This window comes from Elephas maximus, chromosome 15 (assembly GCF_024166365.1).
Source record: "Elephas maximus indicus isolate mEleMax1 chromosome 15, mEleMax1 primary haplotype, whole genome shotgun sequence".
Lineage (NCBI taxonomy): Eukaryota > Metazoa > Chordata > Mammalia > Proboscidea > Elephantidae > Elephas > Elephas maximus.
In genome coordinates, this window is record NC_064833.1 from 37,750,742 (window position 1) to 37,767,101 (window position 16,360).

General features: G+C 41.4%; 1 protein-coding gene across 1 annotated transcript in view; it reads left to right on the forward strand.

Moving 5' to 3' along the window:
• Positions 1-16,360, forward strand: part of DPYS (dihydropyrimidinase) — a 107,275-nt gene that overhangs the window by 43,154 nt on the left and 47,761 nt on the right. The window contains exons 5-7 of the mRNA XM_049853930.1: positions 3,054-3,210; positions 4,264-4,405; positions 7,626-7,768. Of these exons, the coding sequence (XP_049709887.1) occupies positions 3,054-3,210; positions 4,264-4,405; positions 7,626-7,768 (442 nt within the window). The remainder of the gene's footprint in view (positions 1-3,053; positions 3,211-4,263; positions 4,406-7,625; positions 7,769-16,360) is intronic.

The following is a 16,360-nucleotide window of genomic DNA, read 5'->3' on the forward strand; positions in this document are numbered from 1 at the left end:
AACATAGTATATATGATATGATATCGGAATACTAGGGTTCTAATTCTGACTACCACATACGACCGTGTGTTTTGGGCAGATGAGTTAGTCTCATTGAGCATCAGTTTCTTCATCTGTCAAGCCAGCCTAAGAGTTGCCGTGCAGGTCCAATCAGATTCCATGTGAGAGCTTTGCAGATTATACCAGTACCAGTTGTCACTGAGTTGATTCTAACTCGTGGCCACCCCATGTGTGCCAGAGTAGAACTTGCTCCATAGGTTTTCAACGGCTGATTTTTCAGAAGTAGATCGCCAGGCCTTTCTTCTAAGGTATCTCTGGGCGAACTTGGGCTTCCAACCTTTCAGTTATAGCAGCTAAGTGCGTTATCCATTTGCAAAGTATAGAGTTGTCTGTTTTTATTATTGCTTCATTTTTAGCTCCCTGTAGAAGAACTCACAATTATGCCGAGTGGTCCAGTTTGATTACCCAGTTTATGAATTATTTAGTGCCCCCGTTTCCCTTTCACTTTGGACTTCTATCATTTTTTTTTTTTTTTTTTTTGTCCTTTGAAAGTGTCCTGGAATCATCATGAAACAGAGGGAAAGAGCAGTTAGGAATTTTTTACTTTATTTTTAAATTTCTTGATGTTTACAGAAGCTTATCAAGGAGAAAGTTGAAAATAGCACAGTTAATGAAAACCTCATTGTATGTACCAAAAAAGTGGCCTGTCACATTTTAAAGGCATTGAGCCTTTCTGAGGAAATTACCTATCATCTGGTTTCAGAACTGCCTTGGCCGACTCCTGGTAGATGCTGACACTTTTAATTTTTCCTGAGAGCTATTAAAATTGTAGAACTTAGGGAACAGTATTGCCGAATCACCTTGATGGCCGACGTGATTGAATAGAACATGTGATAAGGATCTTTCGTCTACGATGAAGTGCCAGGGAAAATCCTGAGTTGGCAACTCGTGAAGTGATTGTAGATCAAGCCTCTGAGTCTCTCGTCGTCTGAGCATCTGTAAAGAGCTCTCTTGGAAGGGAAAGATGTCTTTGTACCAGCAGATAAAACATTGTGTTCATCCAGCTGCCTTCCCGGTAGGTAGTACATTACCTCTTACCAGTACCTGTTGCCGTAGAGTCGATTCCGACTCATGGCGACCCCATGTGTTGCAGAGTAGAACTGTGCTCCATCGGGTTTTCAAGGAAACGTCACCAGGCCTTTTTTTCAAGGCACCTCTGGGTGGGTTTGAACCTCCAGTCTTTGGGTTAGCACTTAAGCGCTTAACCATTTGCGCCCCCCAGGGCCTCCTACAGTGCCGTTAGGTCACATTAAAAATGATTGCTGCTTATTCTGTACTCCAGAGAGGTGCCAATGGTTTCCTCTTTTCTGGGAAAAAGACAATAAGAAACAGGAGGGAAATGGAATTCACCTCGTGTGTGTTTGTGTGTGTGTGTGTGTGTGTGTGCGCGTACGGCGCACGCCATGACAATGAAGGATCTTAGCAATTGCAGCCCTGAGTCCCTGGGGGATAGCTTGGTTACTTCAGAAGTCACGTGTCCTAGGCTTCAATGAACCTTAGTTCATGGGCTTTCAAATTCCTAGTTTAGCTACAGGAAAATGGCTAGTTTGGGGGAAAAATTGTCCGTGAGATAACAGGGTGCTACATTCCATTTTAATGTGACTCAGGCAGCTGGTGGCCATACACTTTCAGTACTCTCTGAGGAAATCAGTTAATTTCAGTTACAGATTGGGATTTTAACTGAAATTTGGCGTTTGATTAACCAAAGTGAACTAATTTGGTATGCTGGCCTCTCTTTACTGCGCACCCTCCTTCATGACTGCTGGATCTGATCAGGTTGATGCCAGTGAATCTATTATTCTGACAAATGCTAATTAGAGATAGGATTCTGATTTTAAATTCAAATGCACTATTAACTTTTCTGACATTGTGTACTTTTAATGGCCTCATTTACATGATTTTTTAAATATGCACTTCTGGCTACAATTCTGTTACCTGAATGTTCTTTTATTTAATGTAAGTTTTTCAAGGAGGGCTTTTTTTTAAAGGATGTGGAAAGATCATCAGTCTATTTGCAGCAGAGAGGTGCAGTGGTTGAACTCCATATGACCTTTATTAATAGTTATCTTTCATCAGGGTAGTATAGGATGGAGTTAGGACCACTAGTGTCAAAATGCCTGGGTTCAAATCCTGTCTCCTCCACTCTACTTATGTGGAGTGTATATAATGTAACTGTAGGGATACACGAAGGACACGTGTATCAGCCAGTTTTGCTAGGTTATGCTGCAATAACAAATGCATATAAAATGTGAGATGCATTTTATAAAGATTCGTTTTGTTTTATTTCATAAAGATTTCTTTATTTTATAAAGATTCATTTTTCATTCATGTTCATGTCCAATTGGGTTGACTCTGACTCTGCTCTATATCCTCTTCATTCGGGGACACAACTGCAGAAGCAGCCCCTCTCTGGGGCACCAGGTCTCATAACACAGGGAAAATGGTGATGGCAGAATCCCATGATGGCTTTTACAGCTTCTGATTGGAAGCTGCAATGTCACTTCCATTCATATTTAATTGGACAAAGTAAGTCAAGTGGCTAAGCCTAGCATCAATGGGTTGGGTAGTATAATCTTCTATAACATGCAGTTCACATTGACTGGAACATAGTAAATGCTCAGTAAACCCTGTTGTTGTTGTCGGGTGCCGTTGAGTCAATTCCAACCCCAATGTGACAGAATAGAACTACCCCATAGGGTTTTTTTTTGGCTGTAAAGAGATTTTTTGTGTAAAGACAGAAGCAGATCACCAGGTCTGTCCCCCACAGAGCTGCTGGGTGGGTTTGAACCACCAGCCTTTCAGTGAGCAGTTGAACACTAAACCGTTGTGCCACCAGGGCTCATTCAACAAACACTAGGTCACAAGACTACGTTATGGTTTGGGATTCATATCATCCTCTGGTACGACAGAAAAAACTAATGTTTAGGTCTTCTTTATCAGATGGTTCTCTTAAGTGCAAATTAAGGTGCCGAATGCTTCCTTTGAATTTCCAGGGAAGGTGGTCTATGGAGAACCCATAGCAGCAAGTCTCGGCACAGATGGCACTCACTACTGGAATAAAGAATGGCACCATGCAGCCCACCATGTCATGGGTCCACCCCTGCGGCCAGACCCCTCAACGCCTGATTTCCTCATGAAACTATTGGCTAAGTAATTATTTTCCAGATGATTGTGAAGTATTTTGTCAAAGTCAGGTCCTTTATGAGTCTCAGGTCTGAGTGAGGAGATCTTGTCCTATCATCCGGAGCTTTCATTGGCCTCCCAGAATTCCCTTCTACTTGGAGAGTCATTCATCTGGAGACCAAAATGGATTGGCTTAATATGCTATGTTGTCAAAACCTCCACTGGACACATGTACTCTCTTCTGTTTTTTTTCTTTCTCTTTTTCTAATTGTTCTTGCCCAGAACCTGGGCTCTTCATTATGCCTATTTTTATCAAAATACTCTTAATTTTTTTTTTCTATGCTAATGTAACCTGGACCCAGATGTGCCTATTGTATAGGAAACTGTGTTATTATCTGGGAGACTGTGACAGTTTTTCTTGAGAATTCTACCATTCATGGGTATCCTGACACTCTTTTACAGGTACTCAGATTCAGGTTTACAAAGGGCTTTTCACTACAGACTGTACAAGCGTTAACTTGCCCCTCCTTTCAGCCTCCTTCCTCCTTCACACTTCTGCCTCTCCAAGACTATTCACAAGGATTACTATCCCTGGAGACATCAACACTGTCTGCCAATCACACATCTCTGGTCATCACAGCATTGCCATTTGGCCAGAGGGTTGCCCTGGTGAACTGGTCTCTCTTCACCTGGATCACCATGGTGCTACCTTTGTACAGTACTCCACTCACACGAAACTTTCATGTATATTATTGCTAGTGATCCTGATAAGGGTCATCAAGTAAGTATAATCGTCAATTAATAGATGAGAAACTGAACATGAACACAGAACTGGTAAGTGATGGAATTGGGCCTAGAACCCAGGTTCTTCTAATTATGTCTAACAGTACTTCTTAAGCAGAGAAAGAAAACAAATCCCACAATAAAAATGAGAATGGGGTGAAATATGTATTTCAAAAAGCTACTTGCTCTACATCATCTTTTTCTGACTTTCAACTGAGAAGGGCAGTCAGGAGATTGGGGAAGTGTATTGAAGTTCCCGCCCATCCCCATCACACTCGTGTGTCCTCCTCTTTACAGCGATGACCTAACCACCACCGGGACTGACCACTGTACCTTCAACACCTGCCAGAAAGCTCTTGGGAAGGATGATTTTACTAAGATCCCCAATGGGGTGAATGGTGTTGAGGACCGGATGTCAGTAATATGGGAAAAAGGCGTGGTAAGTTTCATAGAATCCAGCCCATCTTGCCTAATTTTTCAGCCAGGATCTGACCTATTTTGTCACCAGAGTGACATAAACCTTTATACAAAACAAAACAAAGAAAACTCATTGCTATCTAGTTGATTCCAACTCACAGTGACTCCATGTGTTACAGAGTAGAACTCCTCCATAGGTTTTCTTGACTGTAATCTTTACGGAAGCAGATTGCCAGGTCTTTTTTTCTGCAGCTCCACTGCGTGGATTTAAACCACCAACCATTAGGTTAGTAGTTGAAGGTAAATCATTTGGACCACCAAGGGACCCTCAATCCTTTATAGAGAAGCTTTTTGATAGTTTTTACTAGGGTGGAGGCTGGGAATTGAACACTGTCTTCCCTTCTCCCCCAGGATAATATCAGCAAAGAAATAATTTTCTTCTTCGTTTAGTTTAGATGATGCTTTGCAACATTTTGCAGAGACATTAGGGGACGAATTTAGATTGGACCCAAAAAGGGTTCTTCTTCAAGGCTTAAATTTTATAGTGCTTCTGCTTGATTTGTCGTGTCCTTGAATCCCAAAGTCTCATGTGTCACTGGGGCAAATAGTTGAAATCATAGGAAATACTTGAAGAATTTTTGTTATGTTCAGACCCCTTTTCATGGACTCTTTATAGGTGTCCCTTTTAAGAACCTTGGATATCATATTTAAAAAAACTGCTGTATGAGGTCACATAAATAATAATTTAACATCTAGAAAGAGAAATTTTTTAAATTCCTATGATTTAAACTTTTCTCCCTGAGGATGGAGAAAAATCCAATGGCTAAATGTCCATGTGTTCTCCTGTCCAGCCAGTTGACAGGCCTTTCTCACTGATTTCCCCAAATTCGCTCTTGGATGGCACATAATCGTGTCTCAGACCTCGGAATCCTCTTTGATTACTTTTCCTCTACACATACCACCTGCCCTAAATTTAGTTAATTTCATTTCCAGAATGCCTCCTTATTTCCATCTTCATGGCAACCACTCTAGTTGAGGCCCATATTTTGTTTAACTGTTGCAGTAGTCTCATAACTGGTCCCTGCCTCCAGTCCCTCATTGCTGCAATCTACTCTATCCTCCAGTACCAGAGTGGCCTTTTATGTACGATGTTCTGTTCATGCAACTTTCTTCTCTAAAACCTTTTAATTTTCTTCATTACTTACAGGATAATATTTGAATAATTCATTTACATATAAGAATTTTCAAAACATCTTTCTAGCCCTGTCTTCTGCTAACATCCTCTTCACCCCTCCTCCTCCTCCATCCTAACTCTAACTGTCCCAGACCACTTCTCTTCTCTTTGCTTAGATTTCTTGGTAACAGTTCAGCCTTTCTCTTTGAACTTGGGTTGTTACAGTGAGTATCTTCATTACTGTAGATCATAATCTATTACAGTTCCCCGGTATATAAACTGCTTCAAAGTGATTGAATATTTCTTAATAGCATACAGGGAACTGTGTTACTTTCTGAAACATTCAGACAATTTACTTATGGGAGTATTCCTTTCAGGCCGTGGTTCGTAATCATTTTTGAGACAGGAGACCTTTGAAAATTGAATAAACCTTAAGGATGCTCTTACCAGATAGATTTACATAGGTGTAAACTTTCAACCTTTTATCATTTTAGAGGGGTCACATCCTCTCAAAGTCTATCCATATTAAAACCTCTTGCAATAGACCGTCCATGATTGTTGATTCATGTAAATTTCAGGTGCACAAAATCGAACTTCTCGAGTTGTTTTTTCGTCTTTCTAAAAGTGTTGTCACCTGACTTAAAGGTCAATCTAATTTTAACTCTAATATTCTGTTTAATGTCTATGTAATTATTTCATAAATCTTAGGTCTGCAATTAATAAGCCAGGTCATACATGTAGTAGGTGGTAGTGGTAAAATTTAAATAAGAATTGAAAACACAGTTGCCATCATTCAGTGTCACCCATTGCAATCTCGCGTGATTCTGGGAAGGATGGCAGAAATTAGTGGGAGTGCCTTTTCAAGCTGATAGGATTTTGAAGTCATCATCAGGCTTCCGTGTGTTACCACATCATCAACGTCATTGTCATCGTTACGATCGTTTAAGACTTGTCAGCATCCACAGATCCGTTTGCCTCAGTGGTATAAGAGTAGGTATAGATCTGTTTGGTTCTAAGAGATGTGAGTCTTATACTTTTATTAATAGGAGATTTTTTTTTTAAGTGTTTGATCATTAGAACAAATGCATTTTCTTCCTTGAATTGTGTTATGGATTGAATTGTGCCCCCCCCCCAATACGTGTTGTAAGTTCTAACCTCTGTACGGTGGCTATGAGTTAGAGTCTACTCTATGGTTTGGATGCCTGTGGTTGTAATTCCATTTGGAAATGGGTTGTTTCTTAAGTTAATGAGCAGGATTAGCGTAGGATGTATCTTGAGTCTTTCTCTTTTGAGATATAAAGAGATTAAACAAGCAAGCTAGAAGCAGAGATGTGGGAAGATAGATGCCGTACCACATGAGGATCACCAAAGAGCCAGGGAATAAGGACTTTCCCCAGAGCCAACAGAGAGAAAGCTTTCCTCTAGAGCCAGTGCCCTGAATTTGGACTTCTAGCCTCTTAAACTGTGAGAGAATATACTTCTGTTTGTTAAAGCCATCCATTTGTAGACCAGTGAGGGTGGGTCCTGCCTGGTGCAACCCCTCGAGTCAATTGAGAGACATCAGGCCTTTGAAAAAGAGAAAGTAGACTTTATTGCAAGCTGGTCAAGCAAGGAGCTTGGAGACTAAGTCTCAGGTCAAGCTCCCTGAGGTTGGGGATGCTTGGGTAGTTATAGGGTTCGGGATAGGGAACTTATGCATAATTTATGAGGCTTCTGGGAATAGGTGGGCAATTCCAGGAACTAATTAACATGTATGGGGGTGCAGTGGGGGTGTAATATGGCAGCTAGGGGGCGTGTGTGTTTCGGGAGGTATGACGCATGGAATTTATCTAAGGACAGCTTTGTAGCTTATTGCTCATGTCTAAATGGGGGAGGGGAGGCAGTTAGTGAAGTGGCCTTGCGCAGAGAAGCAGTAAGACGGCCTTGAGCTGTTATACAGAATGCCTGTCAGGAACTCACAGAACCTGGTTGTGATGGGAGGAGGGGGACCAGTTGAACCCTGTCAGTTACACACTTGTGGTATTTCTGTTATAGCAGCACTAGATAACTAAAACAAATTGTCTTACAGCATAGTGGTAAAATGGATGAAAACCGATTTGTGGCAGTTACCAGCACAAATGCAGCTAAAATCTTTAATCTCTATCCAAGAAAAGGAAGAATAGCTGTAGGATCAGATGCTGACATTGTGATTTGGGATCCAAAAGCCACAAGGTAAGTCTGAGGTCTTGTATTCCTTGGCTTCAACGTGGAGAAAAAGCACTACCTTGCAGAGGGTTTATGCGTTAGTCTTAATCAGCCATTCCTTCTTAGAGGATTTACTTAGCACTGCTCAGGCATTTTGAGCCTGTGCACAAGAAAAAGGTTTGGATGTACAAATATTTCTTTGTTTTTCTTGGCACAGAGGATGCAAAAGTTGTGTTGTTTACCATTCCCTGGAAATTGTTAGGTGTATAAAACCAATATGAATTTATCACTTCAGTGCTTGGCCGATGCCCGGATTCACGTGGAAGAAAGGTACAGAGCAATGAAGAAGATAAAGGGCTTAGCTTGAAAAAGGCTGAATTGAAAACCCGAAATAATGACAGCCTTTTTTTTTTAAAGCTTTCAGAGAGAAAAATTCCGGCACCAAGGATGTCACTTTAAGTTAGCCAAATTTTCCAGCTGAGTTCATCTTGAGCCTCTCATTCCCGGTAGACTCCAGCTTTTTGTTTCCAATTTCCATAATTCTGTTAATATTGCAGGTCTGGCAAATTCCACCAACTCAGGAAGGCATTCAGTAGAGGTTGAAGCTGTGCTAATTTCTCCTCATAGGATGTTAGCATAGGCAAGACCTGCATCCTGATGTGTGTTTTCTATAAACTGCAATTGTGATGGATAAAATTCCATTTACTTTAACATTTATGTGTGTGTGTAAACAGGAATACTATGTGACCTTCTGCCTTTATTGTAAGACATTTATCAAGTCTCCTAGGCATTTCACTGTAGTATACCTTGGGGGTGATACTGTTACAAAGACCCCATTTCTATTGTAGTACTTCTGGGCTCCCCGCAAGGAAAAGAAGACCACTCAAGAAGCACTAGACTACCATCAGTGTGATCCTAACAACAAGCCCCAGATACTCTCACAGAACACAGCTGTCTTTTTGTGGTTGACACTCTCCTCTGGGCGCTCATTGTTGCAACCTAGGAATCAGTTCCCACAGCAGATGGGCTGCGATCATGATAGCCTTTAGCAGACACTTCAGCGTATCACTTCATTGCCAGTTTACAATCCGTGCAATGCAGTAAATCATGGTCTGACCATCCGATTCATATAAACATCCTAAGATACCAACTAGACACAATTCAGGGTCTCTGTTAATGTGTTAACAAGTAACTGTTGCCCACTGAGGGACTAAATACCTGCTTGTCAGGTGGTCTATGTTGCTTCTCCTCTTCCTTGTTTACCCCTCTCTGCGTGAGAGATGAAGCCGAGTGAAACTAAATGTGGGCAACTTGTCTGCTTGGTTAGAAAAAAGGGTGCTTGGGAAGACAGTGGAAAAAATTGCTTGGGCTTGGGTGTGTCAGTGGATGAATTGAACAGGCCATATTTGCAGAGCTCCTGATATTTTCAATAGCACTCTGCAGAGGGCCGTTGTGTGGCCAGCAGAGGCCCGCCCAGGGTCATCTCTGCTGATACTCAAACAGCTTAGGCTGCTTTAAGTAATAGGACCAGACTGGCTTTTGAAATGACTTGTAATTTATATGGAGATAATGAGATTGTCTTAGAAAACCTAAAAATGTTTAAAAGGCAGAAAACTATCATATGGAAAAATATTTGTGAAAAATGACTTCTTTGAAGCATGTAATCTGGGAAGATCATAATAATGATAATAATTGCATTTTGCACAGCTCTCAAACCAAAAGCCAAACCCATTACCAATGAGTTGATGCCAACTCATAGCGACCCTACAGGACAGAGTAGAACTGCCCCACAGGGTTTCCACGGAGCCACTGGTAGATTGAAACTGCTGGCCCTTTGGTTAGCAGCCTAGCTCTTAACCACTGCGCCACCAGGGCTGCACACTGTCAGGGGTATTTAAAAATGCTTTGGCATCTAAAATGTGATCTACAAGGTAAGACAAATATCTTCATTTTAAGACAATGAGGAAGCTAAAACACAACAGTTTGAGTAACAGATCTGGTACAGATATCCCCACTGTAATCTTGTATGGCTTTCATGAGATTCAGTACCAGGATATCTCCTGATAATCAAAGCAAAAACCAAACCAAACCCCTTGCCGTCAAGTCGATTCTGACACGTAGCGACCCTATAGGGCAGAGTAGAATTGCCCCCTAGGGTTCCCAAGGAGTACCTGGTGGATTTGAACTGCCGACCTTTTGGTTAGCAGCTGAACTCTTAACCACTATGCCTCCTGGGTTATAATAATCAAAGCAGAACACCTTTATTTATACTTGATCGTTCACGGTCCACTTCAGCATTTGTTTGTTCTTGCCATCAGGTAGGCCAGTAACTAAACTTTATTTTTTATTTTTTGGCTTTGAGGCTGCTCTCTATTATTCCTTATCAGAGATGAAGGAGAAATGAAAATACTGTGTGGGTGATGTGACTGTGCAGTCAGATTCCAAATGACATGCAGAGTCCAAGGAGACCATTCCCTGTGGTTCTTCTGTACTCTTCAGCTTGAAGAGTAACCTTGGCTGTTTTAATTTCTGAGCATGGTATCCGCGTAGGTCTGTAGCATTGTTTTGCTTGGACAACTGGACAAAGAGAAATGACCTGAACCTGAGGTTGTGAATAATTCACTTACTTTATTTGCCACGTGTTGCTGCTTGGAGGATATTTTTAGGCTGTGATTATGTCTCTTTGAGTCCCCTTTTAGGTGATACAAATTTAGACTACCCCATTCTCACAAGTTTCAGCTCCCGATTTCTGTAACATTGTTTTGTACTTCCTTTGCTCTTTAGCTGTTTCAGAACAGAATAGAATGATCCAGATGTGTAGTTTGGGTTTGTTTTTTTTTTTAAAGATCTATATATTGCCTGCTTAACTTCCCTCATTTCTAGTCTAAGAATTACTAACTTAAGGTCAAACTAAAAAGCTCATATACTTTTAAGTTTCTTTCTCTCTCTTTCTCTCATGAATACTTTAGTATTTCTAACATAATAACCATCCTTCACTTTACACAGTGGTGATAACAGAAAATTGAATAGGTAAACTTTCATATATATGCCTTCTGGGATAGAGATAAATATTTGGCATTTAATCATTAGCACTAAGTTGTCTTTATCTACGTCTGCTGACCGCTTACATTAGACACTGTGCATACTGAAAACAAGTGCAGGTCCAAGAGCTTGAAAGTGCAGGTTCTGGTCCCAGCTCCACTGCTGCTGAGCTGGAGACCCCGGCAGGCCGTTTAAGGTCTCTGATAGCCACTATCTCATATATAAAATGAGATTATTAATAATTGTTCTGCCTACCTCACAGGGTTTTTGTTAGAATTGTATGAAATAACACATGGGAAAATAAATGCCTTGTAAATTAAGAAAGTACTACCTAAGATATGTATTATTATTTTGTGTTCATCCAGTTTGCCTGGTGCCATTATTTGCAGTATATTCTAATTTTTAAGGAGTCCCTGGCTGGTGCAAATGGTTAAGCACTCAACTGCTAATCGAAAGGCTGATGGTCCACCCAGAGGTGCCTCGGAAGAAAGTCCTGCTTATCACCTTCCAAAAGATCACAGCCACTGAAAACCCCATGGGCCACAGTTCTGCTTGGAAACACACGGAGTTGCCATGAGTCAGAATTGACTGGACAGCAAATGGGTTTTTGTTTTTTTTTTCCCTTTCTTTCGCACTTTTAGGTATTCTCAGCTATTTTGCCTGTGATGACAACAGAGGCAGATGAACCCTAGGTTTCTATTCCTCTGACCCCCACGTCCTTATAAAAACTGGAGACAATTTCTTAAATGTCTTCTTGAAAAATGGAGAAATGTTATCTTTACATGGCAGGATATACTGAAATAACCTACCACTTTTGGATTTCTTTGACTTATTTATATCTTGCTTCTCCAGTCCTTTTATTTAAGAATTTTCCCTCAGTGCTGGCATAACTGGATATCCATTTGCAAAAAAATGAAACAGAACCCATACCTCACACCATGCACAAAAACTAACTCCAAGTGGATCAAAGACCTAAACATAAAGACTAAAACGATAAAGATCATGGAAGAAAAAATAGGGACAACGTTAAGAGCCCTAATACAAGGCATAAACAGAATACAAAACATTACCAAAAATGACGAAGAGAAACCAGATAACTGGGAGCTCCTAAAAATCAAACACCTATGCTCATCTAAAGACTTCACCAAAAGAGTAAAAAGACCACCTACAGACTGGGAAAGAATTTTCAGCTATGACATCTCTGACCAGTGCCTGATCTCTAAAATCTATATGATTCTGTTAAAACTCAACCACAAAAAGACAAACAACCCAATCAAAAAGTGGGCGAAGGATATGAACACACATTTCACTAAAGAAGATATTCAGGCAGCTAACAGATACATGAGAAAATGCTCTCGATCATTAGCCATTAAAAAAATAAAAGGCCATTAGAGAAACGCAAATTAAAACTACGATGAGATTCCATCTCACTCCAACAAGGCTGGCATTAATCCAAAAAACACAAAATAATAAATGTTGGAGAGGCCGCGGAGAGATTGGAACTCTTATACACTGCTGGTGGGAATGTAAAATGGTACAACCACTTCGGAAATCTATCTGGCGTTTTCTTAAAAAGTTAGAACTACCATACAACCCAGAAATCCCACTCCTCGGAATATACCCTAGAGAATAAAAGCCTTTACACAAACAGATATATGCACACCCATGTTTATTGCAGCTCTGTTTACAATAGCAAAAAGCTGGAAGCAACCAAGGTGTCCATCAACGGATGAATGGGTAAATAAATTGTGGTATATTCACACAGTGGAATACTACGCATCAATAAAGAACAGTGACGAATCTGTGAAACATTTCATAACATGGAGGAACCTGGAAGGCATTACGCTGAGTGAAATTAGTCAGTTGCAAAAGGACAAATATTCTATAAGACCACTATTATAAGATCTTGAGAAATAGTATATAAGCTGAGAAGAACACATACTTTTGCGGTTACGAGGAGGGGAGGGAGGGAGGGTGGGAGAGGGTTATTTACTGATTAGTTAGTAGATAAGAACTAGTTTAGGTGAAGGGAAGGACAATACTCAGTACACGGAAGGTCAGCTCAACTGGACTGGACCAAAAGCAAAGAAGTTTCCGGGATAAACTGAATGCTTCGAAGGCCAGCGGAGCAAGGGCGGGGGTTTGGGGACTATGGCTTAAGGGGACTTCTAAGTCAATTGGCAAAATAATTCTATTATGAAAACATTCTGCATCCCACTTTGAAGTGTGGCGTCTGGGTTCTTAAATGCTGACAAGCAGCCATCTAAGATGCATCAATTGGTCTCAACCCACCTGGATCAAAGGAGAATGAAGAACACCAAGGTCACACGATAACTATGAGCCCAAGAGACAGAAAGGGCCACATGAACCAGAGATTTACATCATCCTGAGACCAGAAGAACTAGATGGTGCCCAGCCACAACCGATGACTGCCCTGACAGGGAACACAACAGAGAACACCTGAGGGAGCAGGAGAACAGTGGGATGCAGACCCCAAATTCTCATAAAAAGACCAGACTTAATGGTCTGACTGAGACTAGAGGAATCCCGGCGGTCATGGTCCCCAAACCTTCTGTTGGGGGACAGGAACCATTCCCGAAGATAACTCATCAGACATGGAGGGGACTGGGCAATGGGTTGCAGAGAGATGCTGATGAAGAGTGAGCTACTTGTATCAGGTGGACACTTGAGACTGTGTTGGCATCTCCTGTCTGGAGGGGAGATGGGAGGGTAGAGAGGGTTAGAAACTGGCAAAATCGTCATGAAAGGAGAGACTGGAAGGAGGGAGCGGGCTAACTCATTAGGGGGAGAGTAAGTGGGAGTATGGAGTAAGGTGTATATAAGCTTATATGTGACAGACTGACTTGATTTGTAAACTTTCACTTAAAGCACAATAAAAATTATTAAAAAAAAAAAAGAATTTTCCCTCAGCCGAACATCAGGATTTTATGAATTTCATTATTAATCTTTTTCAAAGTGAAAATTGCAGAATGTGGGAACCAGGAGACAAGAGGAGGGTTCATAGACTAATGAGTCTTGAGGATTATTTGAACAAAGAGGAAGTGCATTTATCATGGTTTATATTAAAATAGAGAGATTGTTCCAGAAACTGTGTGTTGATTCCTTATCTGGGTCAATCATGGCACCAGCTTTCTCTATTCTTGGCCTGGTTGCTATGAGAAAGTTGCTCATCCAGCGTGGCTGTTCCTGGTCAAAATTTATGCTGATGACCTCAACTAGGACCTTTCTGATGTGCGGCAATGTTTTTAGCCTTCTCTAACTGTCCACACATTGTCCACAACTTTCCACTATTCTTAGGCACCACCCCTACCAGTGTGATGCCTGCCTCTTCTCAGCCTGCAGTCTGACTCCTATTGAATCCTGTGCACCCAACTTATAGTAAGTACCACCATCTTTAGTCACTTGTCTTTCTCCCTCACTGACATCCTTGAAGCCTAGTTCCAGTTTTCTTATAGAAACCTTTTATTATAGAACAGTTTTGGATTTACAGAAAACTTGTGAAGATAGTACAGAGAGTCCTTTGGACTAATCTTTTCTTCGCGTCTTTGGTTTTCTTCATTCTCCTTTGCTGCAGCCAAAATGAAACCAGTAGATGCATCTTAGGTGGCTACTTGCAGGCTTTTAAGACCCCCAGACTCTACTCACCACAGTTGGATATAGACCATTTTCTTCATAGACTATGCCATTTGAGCTAGATGTCCCCTGACACCGTGGCCCCCAGCCCTCAGCCCAGTGGCTTGGTCCTTCGGGGCGTTTGGATGTGTCTGCGCAGCTTCTATGACTTTGCCCTCGTCAAGTTGTGCTGACTTCCCCAGTACTGCCTACTGCCCCTCACCAAAGTTACCACCTATCTACTATCTAGTTGTTTTTCCCTCCCTACCCCTCCCCTCCGTCGTAACCATCAAAAATTGTTTCTTTCTGTGTGGAAATAGTGTGTATAAGAGTGGTCTCATTTTGCTTAGCTTTTACTTAATTTTACCTAGTGTCTTTTTTTCTGTTCCAGGACCCCATCTAGAATAAATATCACATTATATGTAAAAGTCATAGCTCCTTAGGCTTCCTTTGGGTGTGACGATTTCTTACATATTCCTTGTTTTTGATGACCTTGATGATTTAATGAGTACTGGTCAGATATTTTGTAGAATCAGACAGTTTGGGTTTGTCTGATGTCCTTCTCATGATTAGCCTGGGATAATGGATTTTTGAAGCATTGGTGATTCAGTGGTAGAATTTTTTGCGTTCCACACGGGATACCTAGGTTCAATTCCCGGCCAGTGCACCTCACGTGTAGCCACCACCCACCTGTCAGTGGAGGCTTGTGTGTTGCTATGATACTGAACAGGTTTCAGCAGAGCTTCTAGACAGACTAGGAAGAAAGGCCTGGTGATCTAGTTCTGAAAATCAGCCAGTGAAAGCCCTGTGGATCACAGTGGTTCGATATGCAGTCATTCATGGGGATGACACAGCACTGAGCAGTGTTTTGTTGGTTGTGCATGGGGTCTACATGAGCTGGGTGCTGACTTGATGGCAGCTAACAACAACAATGATGGGAGGAAGACCATAGAGCTAAAGGGCCATTCTCATGACAGTTTATCAAGGGTACATACTGTCAACCTGACTTTTCCCTGTTGATGTTGACCTTGATCACCTGGCAGAAGTAGTGTTTGTCAGGTTTCTCCACTGAGTAGTTCCCCCCGACTCCAGCATTTTTAGAAGGAAGTCAGTATGTGCAGCCCACACTTCAGAAGTGTGGGGCTATGCTCTAGCTCCATGTTTAAACTGATCCTATATCCCTGGGCCTGGCCCAGTTCAACACATAGTAGGAGTAGAGTAAGCACTGTTGAATGGGTGAGCGTGAAGCATATAGCTTCCCACACTGCATGGAAGATGGATGCAATTAAGAAATGGTATAGAGGAAAATTAGAACAATTTTATTCAACCACAGTTGTGGTGAGAGGAAAAGTCAGAAGAATAGCATTCCCTCACTTCATGCTTTTAATTTATTGTAAGTGATCGATAAATGATTGTCGAAAGAATGAATGAAGATGGAGTTAAGTAGAAAGGATTTTCTAAGGAGAGGAGGAAGAGCTGTGGAAGGTCTCATTGCCTTTAAGTACCCCTTCATTGTTGAGTTTGGGGAGCAATAAGTTTGTTCAACAGAAACCTTAGGAGAAATGAACTCCTAAAAGAGACTTGCCATCGTGTGCTCCTTTACTCATGTATTCACTCAGCGTGGGAGCACCTCTGTGAATCAGGCCCTAGATTGTCCAAGGCTGTACAAGAGCCAGGCCTTGCCTTTAGGAAGCTGACCATCCTAGGGAGAGGACACAAGATATAAAGTAAAATATTTGCAGTCTAAGTGGAAATGCGTTAAGACTATCACATGAGAGGAAGAAACAAGACACCATAGAAGTTCAAAGAAGAAGGATCATTCTTGCCTTAGAGTAGTCACTGGTGTAAGACCGCATCAGAGAGGAGAATAAATGAAACGTCTGGCCCTGAGAGTCAAGACTAAAACCGAAGCACTGATGGAAGGGCAGGGGTGGGGTAGGGGGT